This window comes from Diplotaxodon limnothrissa, linkage group LG22, assembly GCF_057381915.1.
Source record: "Diplotaxodon limnothrissa isolate DT_005_m linkage group LG22, D_limnothrissa_male_GT1.1, whole genome shotgun sequence".
Lineage (NCBI taxonomy): Eukaryota > Metazoa > Chordata > Actinopteri > Cichliformes > Cichlidae > Diplotaxodon > Diplotaxodon limnothrissa.
Window position 1 is genome coordinate 17,812,979 of NC_140616.1, and position 18,764 is coordinate 17,831,742.

Genomic DNA, 18,764 nt, shown 5'->3' on the forward strand with positions numbered 1-18,764 from the left:
ATCTGATTGGTTTTTGTTCCAGCATCCTGATTGAACAAATGTCACGTTTGATTTATGTCAAAATGTTAGACTGGTGGTGTCTAAAGACTGGAATGAAGCCACTTGTGTCAGTTAAGCTCTTGACCGTGAACGTCTCATTGTAAAGTCTTTAAGTCGGTGGTTTGTGTCCGTTTCTCAGTCGGATGCTGTTCAGAGTCGTTTAAACAATAAACACACTGTTACTTTGATTTACAGACGTAAGGTTGGGTCACGTGCATCACCGATCTCTAACCAATCAAACAGAGTTTAACCGAAGCAGGAAGTGCGCGGTAGTCATCGCTCTCTGCCTGTGCACTCCTGGATAAACGTCTCGGTGAAACTTTGGAGTCGTCGGTGAAATTCCCAGTCCGCGAAAACTTCCTCATGTCTTGAGTTTTTTTTTTTTTTCTCTGAGCTGGACATGGTGAACATTTCTTGATCACAGTATGGGCAAATTCCAGTCCAAACACGGTGAGAAGTTACATCTAGTTAGCTTCTTTTTTTTATTATTATTAGAAATGAAATACTTGAAATGTCTTATCACTACCGCTCACTGTCATCTCATTATTTGGGCAGCTTCGAAGCCCCGGCAGAGTCCAGAAGGTAAGACAGAAAAGACACATGCTGTCATAGCTAATTTGTACATGAATTTATAATATTTTTTTCTTTCTTTCTTTTTTTTTTTTTTTTTTTTTTTTTTTAAATATGTGGTTGTTTTTATCCTCTGCAGGACGGAGTTTGGCTTCCAGTGTGCTGAGAGAGTCGCAGAGTAGCCACATATGCAGAAGAAAGCTGACAGAGGTAATGAGTTTTATCTTTGTTCTTATATTAATAACTAATTCGAGAGAAGCTAAACCTATAACTCGCTCACCTACGTTTCCCGTATCACTGCGCTGATCTGGTGCTGACAGAAAAGAGGTTAGACCTGATACTGGTGCAGTACTGCCCGGGTACTATTCAGCTCCGGAAACCAGCCAGGTTTTACTAGTGATTTCGGTAATAATGTAGGACCTAAGGGCCCAAAAAGCAAAATCATATTTTGTGTAAGCTTCTTTCAACAAATAAATAAATGCACATGAGGCAACATTAAAGCCAAGTACACGTGTTCTTATAGTGCAGAAAAAACCGCACTGGCTCTTTAAACGCCTTTAACACAGCATCCAGGGCTTCATTTCAGTCGTGCCAGCTTGGGGACAAACTGCTCACATCTATCCAGGAGACATAAAAGATGTTTGGAAGGTGGTCGTTTATTTATTTCTCCACCCTTCCTCCTCCATCTCTATAAAGAGACTTCCAAGTCTGTGAAGTTCAGCACACCCACCCCCCTCCAGACAGCGAGGTCTTTATGCCCAACTTCACTGAGGGGGAAAAAGAGAAAAAAGGAAGAAAAAAAATCCACATCTGGGACTGCTTTCCTGCCCCAGCCAGACGGGTGAGGGTGTGAGGTGGGGTGTTTGGGGCTGGAGTGGGTGAAGTGTGGCTTGTTTCATTTCATAAATGGCATCAAGTGTAATAATGGGTTTTTTTTTTAATTTGTTTGCTTCTGAGACCACCTGATTAAAAACACTGATTGCATTTGTCTTACACACTTTAAGGACAGAAAATTCACTGATCCAGCTTTTCAAGTGTTTGATCTCTTAATATCTTTGGGCATAACTTGTTATTTTAAGGCCAATAAAGTCTGAAGCTCAGGACAATATTTGCACAGGGCTGCTGTAAGAAAAAAAAAGTTCTGGAAAGTTCTGCAGTTTGGAAAAAGATGTTGACTCTGCCAAGATGTTTAAAGGGCTGTGGTGGAGGTTCTGCGCTTGGAGCACTTCCTGCGATTACATTTTCCAACCCAATGTAGTTTTATCCCCCATGACACCACTGCTGTGAAGTGGTAATGTCAAAAACATCTCTTTTTCCAAAAGATGACTCCGTTCTTTGCATCTTTGTTAGAAAGTCTTCCCCTTAAAATCACATTTAAAACATTTCCTTGTCACAGTTTTCGCAGAGGTGACAGATTAAAGACGGTTTTTAGAAGCTGGAACAGTTTAAAAAAGATTTTGTAGAGATAACTAAACAATGAAGTCTTTTATGTGCAACGTTCGATGTATCCAGTGAGGGGGGAGGAGGGGAGCGCCGTGGGTAAAAATTTTAAACACGCCGACTCATAGGTGAATGTTTACATACCTGTCAAGTACCACTGAGGCAGGCTCAGGTGTTGACAGGTTGACTGTCTAAAGAACGGACAAACCTGTTTCCTTTCCTATGATCTTCCGTCAAGTATGTGTGCAGAAAAGAGGCTGAATAATTACAGTTTTAAGTAAATGTTGGCATACTGAGCAGAAAAGGCGTGGCGAGTTTAACTTGAAGTTCAAAGAAAACAATCCTGTCTAGTTTTTGGTTTAGACAGAGAATCCAAACTTCTTTTCAAAAATAATGTGTTCAAAATGTGGATTTTGTGATTATATTTGGGTTATAGTCCATCCCGCAAGCCAATTATAGACCAAACAATCTGAGTTTGTTCACTTACATTCCTCAAATTGAATTCTACCAAATGTGAAGTTGTTTTAGTTACTTAGCTAAATGTTCAAAATACCAGATTGATAGAAGCAGCTCAATGTGAACTATCGGTAAACATGTAAATATGCATTAGTATACAGTCATGTGATAAAGAGGGTTTACACAGTTGTGCAGGAAAACTAAGTCCACACTTACCGCTTCCGTAGGAATTATGCAGCAGCCGGGAGCTGCCAATTAAATGCATTTGATTAACTGATCAAGAGAGTTTGAGCACCTCTAAAAACAGATGTTTGGCCGGTTTGCTGGTCTGGAGCATTCAGGTGTGTTTTAACACAATGCCAAGGAGGAAAAATGTCATCAGTGATCTTAAAGAAACTTAATTGTTGATGTCCATCCATCTGGGAGGAGTTAAAAGGCCATTTCCAAACAGTTTAAGTTCATCATTCTACAGCTAATGGAAAACATTTAAGCTAGCTGTCAATCTTCCCAGGAGTGGATGCCTCAGCATATTCACCCCAAAGTCAGACTGTTCAGTGCTCAGAGAAAAGCCCAAAAACTTAGTTAACATGTTAAATGTTACAGCTCATGACAGTACAATTAGAAAAAGACTGAAAAAGACTGGCTTGTCTGGAAGTGTTTCCAGGAGAAATGCTCTTCTTTGTAAAAAGGTTGCACAACTTAGGTTTGCAAAGTTGGACCTCAAAAAACTGCAAGACTTCTGGAAAAATGTCCTTTGGACGGATGAGACCAAAGTGGAAATGTTTGACCATAAAGCACAGCATCACATTTGGAGAAAACCAAACTCAGCATATCAGCACAAACACCTCACACCAACTTTCAAGCACGGTGGTGGAGGGGGGATGGTTTGGGCTTGTTTTGCAGCCACAGGACTCACCACTTTGCAGTCATCGAGTTAACCCTGAATTCCTCTGAATACCAAAGTATTCTAGATTCAAATGTGTGGCCACATGTCTGAGAGGTAAAGCTTGGCCAAAACTACAACGATCCCCAAAACATCAGCAAACAGAAAGGCTGAAAAAAAAAAAATCGAGGTCATGCATAGGACCCTCAATGAACTGAAGCAATGCTGTAAAGAAGAGTTGGCCAAAATTCCTCCATAACAATGTGAGAGACCACTGAAGTGGTTCTACAGGCTATTAGGTGTGGACCTAGTTGCATAGATGTGCATCAGCTACACATTAGTGAAATGAACTCAAGCTGCTCACTGAAATCAGGATGGGTACATGGACTGACGGGTGATGCCGCCTTCTCTCATCAAAGCTTCACTGCAGGCAGAGCGTGGCAGGATACGCTGGGTGTGTTGCCTGCATCTGAACACGAATGCGGGTGTGCAGACATGCCCACAAATTATCACTCCCTGTGTTGCTCAACTGCATCTGCTGAAGCATCAGTGTGACACGGGTGAGGGACATGTTGGCAGATAAGAGGCTTTTTGTTCCTGTCTTCTTTTGTTTTGCACTGGAAGACTAAAGCAGAAAAAGATTAATTTTCTTGAAGTATTATTTATTCGATATTTTTCAAGTAACAGAAATTGATCCAAGTCCTTTCATCAACCCTGTCTGCTGTAGGATTTGAAAATATGTGTAAATGCATATAAGTATATAATGGATTTAGAGGATTTAAAGTAAGCTGACTTATAACAGTCAACACATATACAGTGTGTCTAAACCTAAACCTGAAGTGCAAAGAGGTCCAGCCAAGACTCAGGATTTAAGTGAGCGTTTTCATCTTCGTGTATTTATGCAAGAAAGCATGCGAAAAGATGTCAACCATTCAAAAACATGCGGGTAAACCGGCTTTCTTCTTCTTTGCAGTGCCGTATGTTTGTGTGTTTAAACGTGTGCAAAGTAAGCCAAAAGTATTCATACCACTGCTTTGTGTTTTGGGGTTCATAAAAAGGAAAAATGCACAGATTATTCAACATTGCTCACATCTGGAGATCCATCTTCACACTCACGGGACAAGAAAATCACTTAATTGCTTCCTCCCGCTCTTAAATGTGTCCTCTGATAATTTACACTCTTGACTCTTTTCACAGAACTTGTATGTGGAATTGAGGAAAAGCACTTCTGATCATAACTGCGACATGAAGGGTGAGTGGGCGATCACACGTCATCCTGTTTCCCGTCTAAGGTCTTTAAAGGTTTAATTGTTTAGTGAATGTCATCGGGTTTTATCCACTTAAACGAAACAATGGAAATAGTTCATATAAGACTAAGACAGAGCCTTACATGAGTAATCAGAAAGATACAAGATAGACCGCAATAATTTTAAGTACCCATAAACTGTGAGTCTGTTAAAAAAGAGAATTATGATGCATTTTTGTGCTGTTTAGTGGTTCAGCCACCAGAAGAAGAGAAGACGCCCGATAAAGGGACCAATTTTCACTTCAAGTGCAAGAAGGAAACAAAGAGGAGCAGCAGCCGTGCTGCTGTGAGTGAGGTAACTGGTAACCTCGTTATTTGATATTCAAATAACGTTATAATATAGTATAATTGTAGCAACTGGTGTGTACTCAGATTTTGGTTTTTCCAAGACTGGTGGGGTTGGGTGCCGGGACTTCGTGGAGTTTTCTAGTAAAACATGATGAGACGACGACTCCTGACTGTGAAGAAGTCTCGCAGAAAAAGCTGCATAAACACCCATTTTTAAATATGTATTCTTGAAATGGACTAAACAAACCTGATAAAACATGTTATCTTATCAGGTTGGTTGCAGGCTGTTATGGAGGATTTTGCTATTATAAAGGGGCTGTAATGTTCTCAGTGGCCAATTTGGTTTTTTTTAGCCATTTAAGTGCTTATATTTATTGAGACAATCACATGGGAGCAACTCATGTGATTGTTAGAGAGAGATGGGTATTTCAGAAACTGCTGATCTGCTGGGATTTTCCCACATGCTCATCTCTAGGCCTTGTAGAAGTTTTTGATTTTGGGGTCAGAGGAGAATGGCCAGTTTGCTTTGAGCTGATAGGAAGGCAACAGTAGTTCAAATAACCAGTCATATGCAGAAGAGCATCTCTGAGCATCTCTGAACTGTGAAGGGCTACAGCAGCAGAAGACCACACCGGGTGCCACTCCTATCAGCTGAGAACAGGAAACTGTGAAAGCGTAGCTCCATCCTGCCTTTTGTCAGTAGTTCAGGCTGCTTGTGGTGTAATAGTGTGGGGATATTTTGTCAATATGGCCAAAACCTCTGAAGAATGTTTTCAGCACTTGTTGAATCTGTGCCATGAAGAATTAAAGCATCTCTGAAAGCAAAAGGGAGTGTAATAGTAAGGTGTACCTAATAATAATAATAATAATAATAATAATAATAATAATAATAAAATGTCTCATGAGTGTAAAGTTACAGTACATATACATATAATAAGCAAATACACATATTACTGTAAATGACAAACTATGGCATCAGTATTATTCTGACAGCATGTTCGCATGTGAACACAGGGCATGGAGGGTAACGTGCAGCCTGGAGACGACTCTCAGCAGGAGTGGACCTTCACATTGTACAATTTTGACAACACAGATGAGGTCAAGAAAGAGGTAAGAGAGGGGTTTTTGTTTTTGTTTTTGCTGCTGACATATTTCAGATGTAAAATGTCTCTGTATGCAGTGTGTATATCTGTGTTCTGCAGGACATGTCCAGCCTGATGCACTCCGTGTTTGAGGTTTTAAAGACATCGGTGAAGCAACCTTGCAGTGGTACAAGGCCCCTCAGGATCAAGCTAGCTGTAACTTCCTCACATTATCCAAACAAGAGCTCAAACACAGGTACGTGTTATTGTGATTTTTAGGATTTAAGGACCCAAAACTAAACAGTTCATGACCGTCAAGATTTTAATAAGCTTCTAAACTGTCAGCAATGCCAACATCCTGCACTCACTGAAAACAGATGCAGAGCAGGAGCAGAGTGGATCTCAGGAAGCTGGACGTCCAATGAGAAGGCTCTTCTGTGTGGATGAAAACAAAGAGCGCAGAAAGCACTACCAGGATCTAGCTGGCATTGAAAATTATGCCTCCAAGTTTGACAATGCAGGTATCATAAAAGCTCCATTAATTCTGTGTGTGTGTGTGTGTGTGTCCGTCCGTCCGTCCGTCCGTCTGTCTTCTGGAAAATACACTTAAGGGTTTTTTTCTTCTGTTTTTTTTTTTTTTTTTAGACTCACCTCCTCTTCAGCACCATCTAGTGGTGCACTGTGAGAACACTGTGCATTCTGAGTCACCTCAAGACCTCCGTGTTGTTTACTCCATGAGAAGCAGATCCATGTGTGATAGGACCAGAGCTGAGAGAAAGTCCTGCAGGTTGCATGGCCGGCATCCTGCTTCGTGGTGCCATCCTACCCAGACTCTCCTTCGAGCCTCCCAGAGCCTCCCGCGTCGCTCCCACAGCAGGAAGCTTCATTCCACGGTACAATATTCTGCCTCACCCCATACACACGCTGGCTTCCAGGCACAGCCAGGACAAGACAGGGAGACGTTTTACAGCCTTCAGCCTTCCTTTGGTGTCCCGCTGGCCCAGAGACATGAGCACCATCACTTCCATGAGCATCATCACCATCATCACCACTACCACCCATCATAACCTCATGTAATACACATCATATAAGACAGGTAAGAGCAGCTTAGTAATATTTTAGCTTAGTCTTCACCTTATTCTGGATTTTCTTTTCTCATCAGTGCCCCAATACAGATATTATAATGTCAAATGTGAGACACATGCAATAAAGTTGTTTAGACTGTTATTATTTATATGAGGATGGCTCTGTTAGTACAGGGGCAGTGACCACAGTATCTCCCCTGACAAAAATCCTCAGTTGCACAACAATGCCCTGCAAGCATGCACCTCTATGTTGTACAAAGTAGTTTGGTTGGAAAAGAATAGCAGATACATAAAATGAAGTACATGATGGCAAAATAGTTAAACCTGTGTTTAAACGCCAAACATTTGGTGTGCTGTGAGGAGGAAAGTGAAGCTTCTCGTGAGGATTCAGATGTTGTTCCTGCTAATCTGTCTGGCAAAAGTTGCAAATAGAAACCACGTCCAGCGAAGGACGTGAGACAGCTGTTGCTATTTATAACCTCAACCCTCTTACTTACCCTCTGTGCCTCTCTCCTGCCTCACCAGAGCAAAACACCCAGAGAGACAGCAACAGAAGATACCAACGGAGCAGCAGCTACAAAAGAGACAAGACGCTGAATCAAATACATACCAACACACACAAAAAAAACTAAAGACATGAAGTCCCTGCGATTCCTTGCTGCTGAGGGCTTCATTCAGGCTGGTGCGAGAACTCTGGAAAACCTCACCTGTGTGTCTTTTAACCTCTACCCACTTCTCTTCAAGGCCTGCTACCTCCACGAGCAGGCTGAGGTGCTGCATGCTTTGGTCCAGATGTGGCCTCTTCCTGAACTCAACCTACAAAGACTTCTGGGAAAGACAGCCGACTGTCAGTTAGACCTCACATCTCGCACCTGCCGGCTTTGTCTGGAAGCAATTCTCAACGGCCTAAAGGTACCAAACCACCCACCTTGAATGTACCCCTAATCATTTTCATTTCAGTTGCATTTCTGTTGTCATTGCCTTAAAACACTCATGAATAGTCACCTTTAATGTAATATTCTCTTGTTTTCTAAGGATTATGTGCTGTCTCCCCCGAGAACATATGCCAAGAGCCTTCACACGGTGGACCTGACTGCCCTTAAGGACACTGAGCATCAGGCCTGCCCTTGTAAATCCACCCTGGGTCGATGGGCAAGAACCCAGCTCCTGACAAAACTGTGCTACGAGACCATGGTGGCCATGCAAGATACGGACGTGTCCCAATCTGCCTTTGAAACATCTGTTGATGTCCGTCTGAACGGCTTCGTCACAGGCCGCAACTACGAGCTGGTAGCTCAGGCCTTCCTGCTCCTCCGTTACTGTCCCCTGAAGCTTCGCTTTGTTAGTTTTAGGGCGGATTCTCTCACTCTCAAGCAGCTGTTCTATGTTCTTCGCCTAGCAGAGCCAGAGTCCATCACAAAGCTGGAGGTGGTGCACAATATTCCTCTAGAGGCCTCACACCTGGAGGTGCTGCTGTCCAGGGTGGAATTCCCCAAATTACAGTCTCTGACCCTGCCAGCCAGCGCCCTGGATGTCAGGAGGCTCGGCTCTGACGACGAGGATCTGCTGGCCACCATTGGCAACCTGCTGGCACGACTGAGCAGCCTCACTGAGCTCTATGTTGGTTTTTCTACTCTCACTGGACACCTGCGGAGACTGCTAAAGTGAGTACAAGCACAGCAATAAAGAGACAGACAACAAGGTGCCCTAAGTTTGTCTATTCATGTAATGCATGCTGATTGTAGACCTGATCAGCAACAACACCAAGAGCTTTAACACAGCTCAAAATACCCACCTTTAACCTTTGTCAACAGTGGAAGGTATTCTGTTGTTAAAATTGCTGATGTGGTGCCAGTGCGAGGACAGGTGGCTGCAGGACAAAGACCCGCTGGGTATTCTTCACCTTCAAATGGAAATAGAACAGGAGCGAGTATGCACAGTATAGATTTTGTAATGTAAAATGTTTTGATGCTCAATAAACAAGGTGTAGATGAGCAAAAGCTTGCAGCACATTGTTCATAAAATTAACAAATAAGTGAGCAAAGACTTTGACAAAAGATTGAATTTGCGTTTACAAAGATGTACAGATGGGTGACCAACCAACATAATGAAAAACATTTTCATACTGATGAAGTGGATCTCTACGTCCTTCACTGATTTAACGTAACACTTCCGTCTAAGGAAAACGTGCCAGCCTGTAGTGTATAAGAGCCATGAGTGTTCTCTTTTATCCTTTGTCACCTGTTAGCTGTACCTTTTTAAGCATTTCCTGTACCGCTCCTGTTTGACTACAAATGTCTACCTCTATTAGCATTTCATACCAGAGTCATTTTTATTCTCCCTTGTTTCCTTCTCAGTCCTCTCAACACACCTCTACTATGCTTGGAGTTGGCCAACTGCTGCCTGAACCGTGTAGACATGACCTACCTGGCCAACAGTCTCCACAGTGAGACCCTGGTTCACCTTGACATCAGTGGACACAACCTCTTTGATTCTTTCTCCACCCCTGTACACAAATTGCTTAGCAGGAGTTCGGGAACTCTGGCGAGATTGGCTCTCGAGGAGTGCAACATAAAGGACGAGCACATGGACGCTTTCACTAATGCTCTGGCTTGCTGTCAGCAACTGGAGGAGCTCAGACTTATGGGAAACCCTCTGACATCTGTTGCCCTGCTTAGGTTATTCTCCACTCTATCTGTAGGGTTTCCCAAGTTAAGGTACATAGAGGCACCTGTGCCCCGTGAATGTTACGCAGATGATGTCACGTATCCTCTGGACGATTCGGTCTTGCTGCGTTACAACACGGAGCTGTTTCAGGAGATCAGGATCCAGCTGATGGCCATCCTGGAAAGAGCAGATAGAGATGGGGTGGAAGTGTGCACCCCCATCATGGGGGCCTACGATCCAGACATCAATGAAACTAGTAATGAGCTAGGGGTGTCCATGTTGAAATCTTTTAACGCCGTCATCGGCACTTTTATAGGTACGATAACCGATGTGAACAACAGGAGATCCCAGACTTGGAAAGACGATTGATTTTTACTGTGACTAGTCCTGAGCTCAAAGTCTGCTGCTTCATTCAAACCTGTGAAAATGGATCCAGTAAACCAGATTTAACTATAGTTAAGACAGGGATTATGTTAGTGTCAACAAATGCTAACTGTTTTCTTCCAGGACTTAATTATATAAAACTAAACAGATGTGCAATGCAGATAGCAACTATAGTGGTTATTGCTAAGATGTTTTATTAGCTGTATATACAGTGCATGTTTTAATTTATATATTCTTGTTTAAATGCTGTAACTATATTTATAAGCAGCCCAACACTGAAACATGTGACAGATCCTTCTATAGTAATTCTGAAACTGTAATTTGTCATATCAATATATCAAATAAATGACAGACATGTTTCAAAATGTACATTTCTTTAATGAGCACTGTGTTATATATGTAGATTACATTTCATGTTAAATATTACACCAGGGGACGACCACGAACCAACCGAAGACTAAGATTAACAGCTGCGAACTGGAATGGTCTATTTCTTCATCCATTCCTCTTTTTCTTTCCTCTCACGGATCACCTCCTCCAGGTATGGAGTCAGATAGTGGACATCCTGCAGGAAAAACACAAGGCACAATACATGACATCAGTAATCAGCAAAGGCTAAAAATCCCACCCTAAACTAAGATAATAATTTTTTTTTCCAAAAACCTCTGTGATAGTTCTGTTTACTTATCTTTCTTTTCCACACTTTGACTAAAATTTCATATCTTACACTGAGAATTCACTTAGGACTCATCAGCAGCTATATTCCAGCTGACTGATAAGAGGTGAAATCAATCATAGAGAGGGTTCTGCACCAACAACATCCTTATGATTACAGTAGTCACTAGCAAACTGGTGCCAGTAGTTTGCAGGGAAGACAACTTGTCTGTGAACATTTGCAAACTATTCAATTGGTAGTGAGGAAAGTGTGATACATACCAGGAAAGGAGAATGAAGGCTGTGGCTTTTGAAATGTATTGGTTGCACAACTTTTATCTAGTTATAAGTTTGCAGACAAGTTAGCATCCTAAGTGCAAACTACTAGCAACAAAGCAGCACTGCACACCACTTTGCAACCACCTTCAGGCTATGGACTCCCAACACCCTCCAGAAACCAGTCGCCAACCAGTTACAGAATACATACTTGCCCCTAGCAACCAGTGGCTACCAGTTTCAAACCAAGTGCCAAGACCACTCACAACCAATCAGGGGATCAGACTTTCCCCAAACAAACAGTGGCTGCCAGACCTGTGCTGACAAATCTTTAGGACTGCATGACTCAAGCCTCAGTGGAAAACTTAACAAATAATCACGTCCAATGAAATGACCAACAGAAAAATACTACATCTATCCATGTTAACATTAACACTACATTTTACACTGCACTGAAAATGCTAATTTAGTCTGTTTGTGTGAAAGCACCTCATCGAATTTTGTCCACTGGTTTTTAGGAAGAATCTGCTGCTTCATAGAGAGATCCAGGGCCCTCTTGATCCTGAACATCCTGTCGTTGTACACATTCTCTGGAAGCCTCCTGAGGGCCTCTTTCACATCCAGGTCCTCATGGATCGTGTCATCACGCATTAAACCTGCAACAGAAAACCCACAAGCTCAAGACAATCCTGTTTTCATTAGCAAGCTTCGAAACTGGCAACATTTTTAGCTAATGAACTCTGATCATCTTAAATTATTATATTCTGGCCTTACCAAGTTTGTTGAAGCCACACATGTTGTAATACCATTTACGGAAGCCAACCAGGAGCCTTCCTGTTGCAGCTGTAAAGAAATAGAAAAAAAAAATCGTGAGAAAGAGACAGAAACAGACAGGATCAGTGAGGATGGAAGGAAAGAAGGAGAACAGTGTTCTAGCCACTTAGTATACATATTTAAGTCAGTCAACTTTAGTTATGAAGCACATTACAATACAAAATAAGAAAATTATAACTGTATAAATAGATAGGTTTAAATAAAATTAAGCCTGTACAGGTGGCCCTTAATCTTCTTTTTAATGGTATCAGTAGTGTCACAGATCTAGGGAACCTCAATCTCAAAAGCAGTCTCCTTTCTCTAACCTGGACCAAAGTACCACCAACAATCACTGATCACCTGATCAGAGACCTAGTAGTTAAACATGGATGTCTTAGTTAACAAATACAGGGAGAAATCTATCTTGTCATATTTTATTTATCTTACTGAGCTATTTTAGTATGAGCTGCTGTAACAGTGATTTCCCAACATAAAGTATATGTCATCTTATAAGAGGCAATTAGTCAAATGTGGTGTATGAATATCAGACAACAACCATTCAACTACGACCACTCAGATGTCATTGTGAGACACACGTAACTATTCACTGAAGAAAACAAACTTTAACCTCCATAAGCAATGAGCTAACAGCAGTTTGGTTGATTTCTTACATTTAACTCCAAACGACGGCTGAGCTCTACATCAGTCATTTAGTAAAACACAGTTTTTATTATTGCGCAACAGGATGGAGGTCTTTGTTTAATACCATTTATCTTATTTTACCAGCACTGGAGAGCGCTAAGCTAACGCTAGCTGACCAGCACCCGTTAGCATCAGCTAGCACGGGGACACTAGAGGACACAGACTAGTCAAAGGCACCGGAAGGCCTAATTATACTGACAAAGTAAACATAACGACCTGCTGTGAGCAAGAGAATAAAACAGATCTGACCACAGGTTAAAAACGAGAGGATTAACGAGCATAACCTGGAAATATGAAAAAGGATAGGGGTTAATTTACCTGGTGCCCTCGTCGCCATGTTTATCGCTGAGAAGGAACGCGGTGGGTTGTGGGTAAAGATGCGTTCAAAAGTAACTTTATCAGACGTCACGCTGTCGTAAGGTCCGACGTTCACGGACAGCGGAAATTTTGTTTAAAAATGTGTAAATACACTTTAAATCAGCGTAAACACTGAATAAATACAGTAAAAATATAGTATAAATAAATTATAAATCGGGATAATACAGTATACATAATATAAAACAATATAATACAGTATAAATAGTTATCAATGCAGTATAAATATCCTCCTGGGAAACAAGGAAAAAAAAGTATCTTACAGTTTTTTGTCCACTACAGAGGACATAATGAACAGGCTGGGTCTCAGGAAGATAAAGCGTAAATCAGTGTAACTACTGTATAAATAATGCCTGATGTTCCCTGTGAGGAACCTCCATCTGAAACTCCATTAATGTCTGAGCCAGCTGTATCTGTTTACAATAATACATAAAAGTCCGAGGACCTTAAAATTACGAAGAAGAAAGAAAATGGCTTCTTCCCAAAACTGTGTGCTGTTTCTGTGTCAGACCCAGAGAAACTGACTGACTTTGAGAATCCCGTCTGTTCTCACTCTACAAAATGAAATTTAAAATAAATTTCAATATTTCTGCATGAGTCTGCATCTATGATTAAAGAATATTTTTCTTCAGATGTTTACAAGTCTCTTAGGATTTTAAAATAACTCCACAAGTCCAGTAAGTGTTGTTAACGTATTGTTATTTTTAAGAGAATACTGTTTACAACAATGGTATCGGAAACTGGTAATTTTTTTTTTTTTAAAGTGTTCCCAAAAATTATTAACATTGCTCCACATCTTTGTTTTGTAAGGATCCAGACAGAAGTTTGCATATACCAGGACCTCAGTGTTTATGAGTATTCCTGAGGAATTAAAAATATTAATAAATGGAGCTGATCAGAACCAAAAATTAAAATGTTAAAATTAAAAGGAAGTTTGCATGATGTTTGCCAGGTGCTCAAATCCACAGAGGTCAATTAAGGAATAGAGTTGTACTTATCCAACATTTAAAAACAAAACAAAAAAACAACACACACACACAACCCAAATAACTATTATGATTTTATAAATGAATGGATGACAAAAATACCTATTTAGATTAAAAATGTCCTTATAATTTCAAAGTTTCATTCAGTAATGGTTGCTCATTCTAAAGCATGTGTGAAATAGTTTATTATTTCATCCAAAGTTAAAACTGCGGACATCAGCAATTTGAATCTTTCACAATCAAGCTTTTCAAATGAGAAAAGGAAAACCCATTTAGGTAATTGCAGATTTCCCATGTTGGTTTTCGGTACCCGACCAGAAAAATATTGGATGCAACTTAGATAATTTAAATAGCTGCATGATTGTATTATGCAATTGCTGCGGCTGAAAGAGCAAAAACTGCTTGCATGAATGGGTGTGAATGGGTGAATGAGGCAAGTTGTGTTGTGAGTGCTCAAATAGAGTAGAAAAGCACTATGTAAGAATCAGTCCATTTACTTTAAACATTACTATTTAATATATCATTATATTTACAAAACAGTTCATTTCAAGCTCTTTTGATGCTCCATGTTTATATTTTAATGTTGGCACATAACTGATGTGGCTGTTGGTGAAAAATCAAAGTGTCTTTTGGAATAAATAAAAATCTTCCAGTGTGGCCAAAGCCAACTCAGTGCAAAACGTCTCATCTGGCAAAGACACCAAGCGGTCCAGAGAGATGTAGCTGGGCAGGGTTGGATCATACTGAGCTTTTCCGAGATACTCGAGGAAAAGGTGGCGCTCTCTGAGGCGCAAATACTTGGAATTGAGGACCTGGAAAAAGATGTCAGATACTGGAGTTAGAATTCCTCAAAACAGCCAAAGAAAATCAGTTCATAGTACTTTAAAACTTGAAAATATGAGCGCAAGAGAGGCCTACCTGTGGGAACTTGGTGATAAGGTGGTGGGGTACTTTCATGGTGTTGTGGATGAAGTCAAATATCTCTGTCAGCTTCCTTTTATTGGCAGTCAGAAGTTTGGGCACAGCGAGAACTATGTGCTGGATCTCGTTTCTCTTAAAGCCAAGCTCTATTTCACACACCTGTAGAGTAAATCAACAAAATCTACTGAGAACAACACATCTGAAAACTGACAACTTCTAATAATGTCTCCTGTTTTTCCTGTACCTTTAAGTTTTCTTTAACGGGCTCCAAACTGCCACACAGTAACCTGGGAAGACGAGCTACAATATTCCGTGTCTGGGGAGAAATGCAAAACAACCTATAAGCTGTAATAACACACTATAACAAAAGCATAATAGCACGGCTCATATATTATATCTCCAATCATAGCTGCATACATTGTTAGCACTGAGGCTAAGTTGCTGCTGATAAAAACCCAATCTGTTGTCCAGCCTGTTCACGCTGAAGTTGAGCAGATAAGGAGCTCTGGACACCATGGACGCAACCGTCTCTGAACTGAAGTTCTTTGACTTGAGGTAGTTCACCCTTCACAAATGAGAGAGAGAGAGAGAACACTCATAGTGTCATAACAGTAACACAACACATGAACACAAATAGCTCTTTTCCAGCAGTACCTACTCAACTCAACTCAATTTCAGAAGTTTTCTATTACAATCAAGTACCACCTAATGTGCGTGGGGTCATTACAGCGACACAGCTGAAAGGCCATTGACATCACATATCGTTTCACTTCACATCGCTTGGAACCCCGACCAAGAAGGTCCTAAAGTATATGAGTAAGTTCAATAATGAAGATCTATGGCCTCACATCTGTCCACTTCCAGGTGCTGCCGGATAAATCTAAACTTTATCACTTCCACTTTCCCCACACTGTTGAGCCATTTCTGTCATCACTGGTCTAGTCCAATCACCTTCTTCCGGCCTTCTCCAGGCCAATCAGCATTTACGCTGCTTGGTTTAAACCTCACTGCCCATCCGTTTTTCTTCTTCCCAGATGTCATAACACAACCCACCTCTTCCTCATCTCCAGCTGTCATCATTCAAGCTCCATTCAAGCCACCTTCCTCTCCATCACCAGCATTTAGGCTCCGGGGGGTCCTGCTATTCTCTTTCACGGGTTCCATCCTATTCTGACCCCTTGAATCTGCACTGCCAAAGCTCACTGTATCACCTCCATTATGTAAAAATGGCAAAACATTATCTTGGATTTCACTTTGAGTAAGCTCCAGGGAGGCAAATCTAACAAATAGGCAGATGGTGAGGGCCAATAATTTTAGTGTGGCCAAAAAACTCCATAGTTCCAGCTGTTTCCACTGAACGTCCTCCATCAGCCACCTTAAGACAACACAGCTAAACCTCACACTGACAGCCTGTTTCTGGTTTACAAATTCATGTGGACAATGTCCTGAACATTAAAAACAACAACGAGCATCCTCATCATCATGCTCCTGACCTTCGGGCTTTCATACTATGCAGACAAGGTCTCATTACAAGTGATGAGCCTCATTATGGGTCAGTATGACACAGAGGTTGTTGTCTGCTCTTTGTTCAAGTCTGAGGTTAAATTGTTTAAAAAAAAAAAAAAAACAGGTGCTCAAAATGGGACATTACATGAGCAAAAAAACCCAAAACAACAACAACAAAACATCTCCAGTGCCCTTAAAGTGGTCCAGATGTACAAGAGAAGATGACTTTTAGAGGGAGATCAGGCAAAATCAAAATCAGATAAGATTTTTTAAATTTCATGGGTTTACTTAATCACATCAGACACATTTATGTTACAATAAAGATCCTCGACATGTAAAGCTTTTCATTAAGATGCCTTTGAGCTACCTGGCTTGTAGGTTTTCCAAACTCTCAGTGAGAATGAAGGGGTTGTGTGAGATAATATAGCCGAAGCGAGAGTCCTCCACGCCGATGTCTTTGAGAAACAGTAACCGCGGGGTCACATCTGTGTTGAAGTTGAGCCTCAGCAGCATGGAGCCTACATTAGGCCTTTTTTCCAGCTTCCACAAGTTCACCCCTGCAATGAGAAGGGGTGGGTGAATGATTTGAAATAATAACATTTGAGTTCAGATTTTGAAGATGAGGTTTTACTGTGATTCCAAAGTGGTTATTTTGATTACCTAGTTGTACCAACTTGCTAAGCGTCTCAGACTTATCGACATAATCTCTAAGAGTGGTGGAGGCTGGAGGGATGGCAGAGGGAACAGATATACTGATGGCCTCTTCATCACTGATCTCTTCTAAAGCTGAAGGCTGAGCCACAGGATCCAAATCTGCTTGATAAAGAAATTACAGATGAGAAGATTCCAACGTGATACAAAAAACCCTTTAAATTAATGAACAATCACAGCAGCAAACTACTACCTACCTAATGATATATGACTATTTTCAGTAGTTAGTGCAGCATCTCTGGTTGGTAACAGTGAGGTCTTGTGTGCTCCAACTTTAGTTCTTGACAGCTCTTGTGTATTCGTGCCTTCCTTTGCCTCGTTTGTCAGATATTTAGCTGCTGAGTCACTGTAGAAGCAAATCTGTTGTTTCCACCTCAGTCTTGTCAGCGTTGTTGCTGTTGTGTGATTCCCCCTGATCGATAATCCACTAATAACTTTTGTTGGTACTCTTGTCACCTTAATCCGCTGCTGAACCCGAGTGTAATACTGCCAGGTACTGCTCACCGTCTTAGAGTAAAGAGGACCTGTGCCTCTTAGACACAGCTGTGCACAAGTAGAGGCCATGGTTATTCTGTAAGAAATGAACATGACATATTTTAGAGGCATACCATGCAACATACAGTAGTGGGAAAAGGTCTTCAGTCAATTGTCATTCCTTTATATTTTACTTTCAAGTAGCCAGACTTTCTTGTAATTTTTAAAGTGGTCTTGAGCAACAGTTCTCCAGGCTTTCTGAAGGTCTTTCACTTTGTTTTCTTTGGACATTGGCTGCTTTTTCACCAATTTTAAGCCAAGTTGTTTTTATCTGGCCTTCAGAGAAATGTTTTTATTTCCCTCATTTTAACACGGACAAACGAATCCTTCCACCATAAAAAGGCAGACTCAAGGGAACCAGTGTTGTGTCTACACATTTTAGGTATGTCTCAGCATAGTTTGCAGTATGCCCTCACAAAAAAATCTGAGGAAACTGGACAAGTGGGGGACAAAAGAAGAAGTGACGGTCCTTAAGGACCTGTCGTGTCACTAAAAAATTGCCAATTGCAAAAGTGCTTGGGTGCAGTCCTCTAAAATCTCAACTGGCACTGTGCATCGGTTAAATGTTGATTGGTTGACAAGTGGGCCAGAACTGGGAAAGGATCAACAGTGGAGTTCACCACTGTCACGGTCAGCCTTGCTCATCGCGATGGTGTGTTTTTCAAAAAGACAAAGATGAAATGCTCGTGTCATTCATATTTACAAAAACCTTAAGTCACTAATATATACTTTCCCCGGATTAGCTAGCTATGCAGATAGCTCGGTTAATGATTTGCTAGCCTACGAGAGGCTAGCTGGACACGGTTACATCGTTGTATGCTAGCAGAATAATAATTCTTTAAATCCAGCGTCAGTTCATAGAGTGTTATATTACTCACTGTTTATGAATCAAAGCATTTTCTTCACCGTCTTGCAATGTCAAGTATTTTCACGTGCGCGCTAACGGAAGTGCTTCACGTAAACGTCACTTTATGGGACGTGCCACAACCCCGTGTTTTTACGCATACCTGATGTCTTTTTTTATATTTAGCAGATAAAAAGTGTCATACATACAAAATTAAAAACATAACATAACATTACTACAGT

At 41.1% G+C, this 18,764-nt stretch overlaps 4 protein-coding genes across 4 annotated transcripts; 2 read left to right on the forward strand and 2 right to left on the reverse strand.

The window, feature by feature from the left end:
• Window positions 1-464: 464 nt before the first annotated feature.
• LOC146609734 (protein naked cuticle homolog 2) lies at window positions 465-7,730 on the forward strand. The gene is made up of 10 exons (XM_085346384.1): window positions 465-489; window positions 595-621; window positions 749-819; window positions 4,586-4,640; window positions 4,883-4,980; window positions 5,997-6,092; window positions 6,185-6,320; window positions 6,442-6,585; window positions 6,710-7,160; window positions 7,675-7,730. Exons 1-9 carry the CDS (start codon window positions 465-467, stop codon window positions 7,129-7,131), a joined length of 1,074 nt encoding a protein of 357 aa, XP_085202510.1. The 3' UTR covers window positions 7,132-7,160; window positions 7,675-7,730.
• A 47-nt stretch (window positions 7,731-7,777) lies between these two features.
• On the forward strand, window positions 7,778-10,489 carry lrrc14b (leucine rich repeat containing 14B). The gene is made up of 3 exons (XM_085346383.1): window positions 7,778-8,061; window positions 8,185-8,813; window positions 9,507-10,489. The coding sequence occupies exons 1-3, from the start codon at window positions 7,786-7,788 to the stop codon at window positions 10,183-10,185; spliced, it is 1,584 nt and encodes a 527-aa protein (XP_085202509.1). The 5' UTR covers window positions 7,778-7,785; the 3' UTR covers window positions 10,186-10,489.
• An 83-nt stretch (window positions 10,490-10,572) lies between these two features.
• Window positions 10,573-13,014, reverse strand: uqcrb (ubiquinol-cytochrome c reductase binding protein). Its single transcript, XM_085346498.1, has 4 exons — window positions 12,964-13,014; window positions 11,905-11,973; window positions 11,620-11,786; window positions 10,573-10,765 (listed from the first exon to the last, which is right to left on the reverse strand). The coding sequence occupies exons 1-4, from the start codon at window positions 12,980-12,982 to the stop codon at window positions 10,688-10,690; spliced, it is 333 nt and encodes a 110-aa protein (XP_085202624.1). The 5' UTR covers window positions 12,983-13,014; the 3' UTR covers window positions 10,573-10,687.
• A 1,560-nt stretch (window positions 13,015-14,574) lies between these two features.
• Window positions 14,575-18,617, reverse strand: mterf3 (mitochondrial transcription termination factor 3). Its single transcript, XM_085346516.1, has 8 exons — window positions 18,557-18,617; window positions 17,342-17,715; window positions 17,094-17,246; window positions 16,801-16,990; window positions 15,345-15,492; window positions 15,172-15,243; window positions 14,925-15,086; window positions 14,575-14,818 (listed from the first exon to the last, which is right to left on the reverse strand). Exons 2-8 carry the CDS (start codon window positions 17,706-17,708, stop codon window positions 14,624-14,626), a joined length of 1,287 nt encoding a protein of 428 aa, XP_085202642.1. The 5' UTR covers window positions 17,709-17,715; window positions 18,557-18,617; the 3' UTR covers window positions 14,575-14,623.
• Window positions 18,618-18,764: the final 147 nt, after the last annotated feature.

Excerpts from the sequence above, each read along its gene's own strand:
- LOC146609734 (XM_085346384.1), top strand. The coding sequence starts at position 465 with ATGGGCAAATTCCAGTCCAAACACG. Across the intron at positions 622-748 it reads GCCCCGGCAGAGTCCAGAAG|GACGGAGTTTGGCTTCCAGT; the intron begins GTAAGACAGAAA and ends TATCCTCTGCAG. Across the intron at positions 6,093-6,184 it reads CAGATGAGGTCAAGAAAGAG|GACATGTCCAGCCTGATGCA; the intron begins GTAAGAGAGGGG and ends TGTGTTCTGCAG.
- lrrc14b (XM_085346383.1), top strand. The coding sequence starts at position 7,786 with ATGAAGTCCCTGCGATTCCTTGCTGCTGAGGGCTTCATTCAGGCTGGT. Across the intron at positions 8,062-8,184 it reads CAATTCTCAACGGCCTAAAG|GATTATGTGCTGTCTCCCCC; the intron begins GTACCAAACCAC and ends TTGTTTTCTAAG. Across the intron at positions 8,814-9,506 it reads CACCTGCGGAGACTGCTAAA|TCCTCTCAACACACCTCTAC; the intron begins GTGAGTACAAGC and ends TTTCCTTCTCAG.
- uqcrb (XM_085346498.1), bottom strand. Across the intron at positions 11,787-11,904 it reads GTGTGGCTTCAACAAACTTG|GTTTAATGCGTGATGACACG; the intron begins GTAAGGCCAGAA and ends TTTCTGTTGCAG. Across the intron at positions 10,766-11,619 it reads AGTGGACAAAATTCGATGAG|GATGTCCACTATCTGACTCC; the intron begins GTGCTTTCACAC and ends TTTTTCCTGCAG.
- mterf3 (XM_085346516.1), bottom strand. The coding sequence starts at position 17,708 with ATGGCCTCTACTTGTGCACAGCTGTGTCTAAGAGGCACAGGTCCTCTT. Across the intron at positions 15,493-16,800 it reads TTGGAAAACCTACAAGCCAG|GGTGAACTACCTCAAGTCAA; the intron begins GTAGCTCAAAGG and ends TCATTTGTGAAG. Across the intron at positions 14,819-14,924 it reads TTATCACCAAGTTCCCACAG|GTCCTCAATTCCAAGTATTT; the intron begins GTAGGCCTCTCT and ends ATCTTTTTCCAG.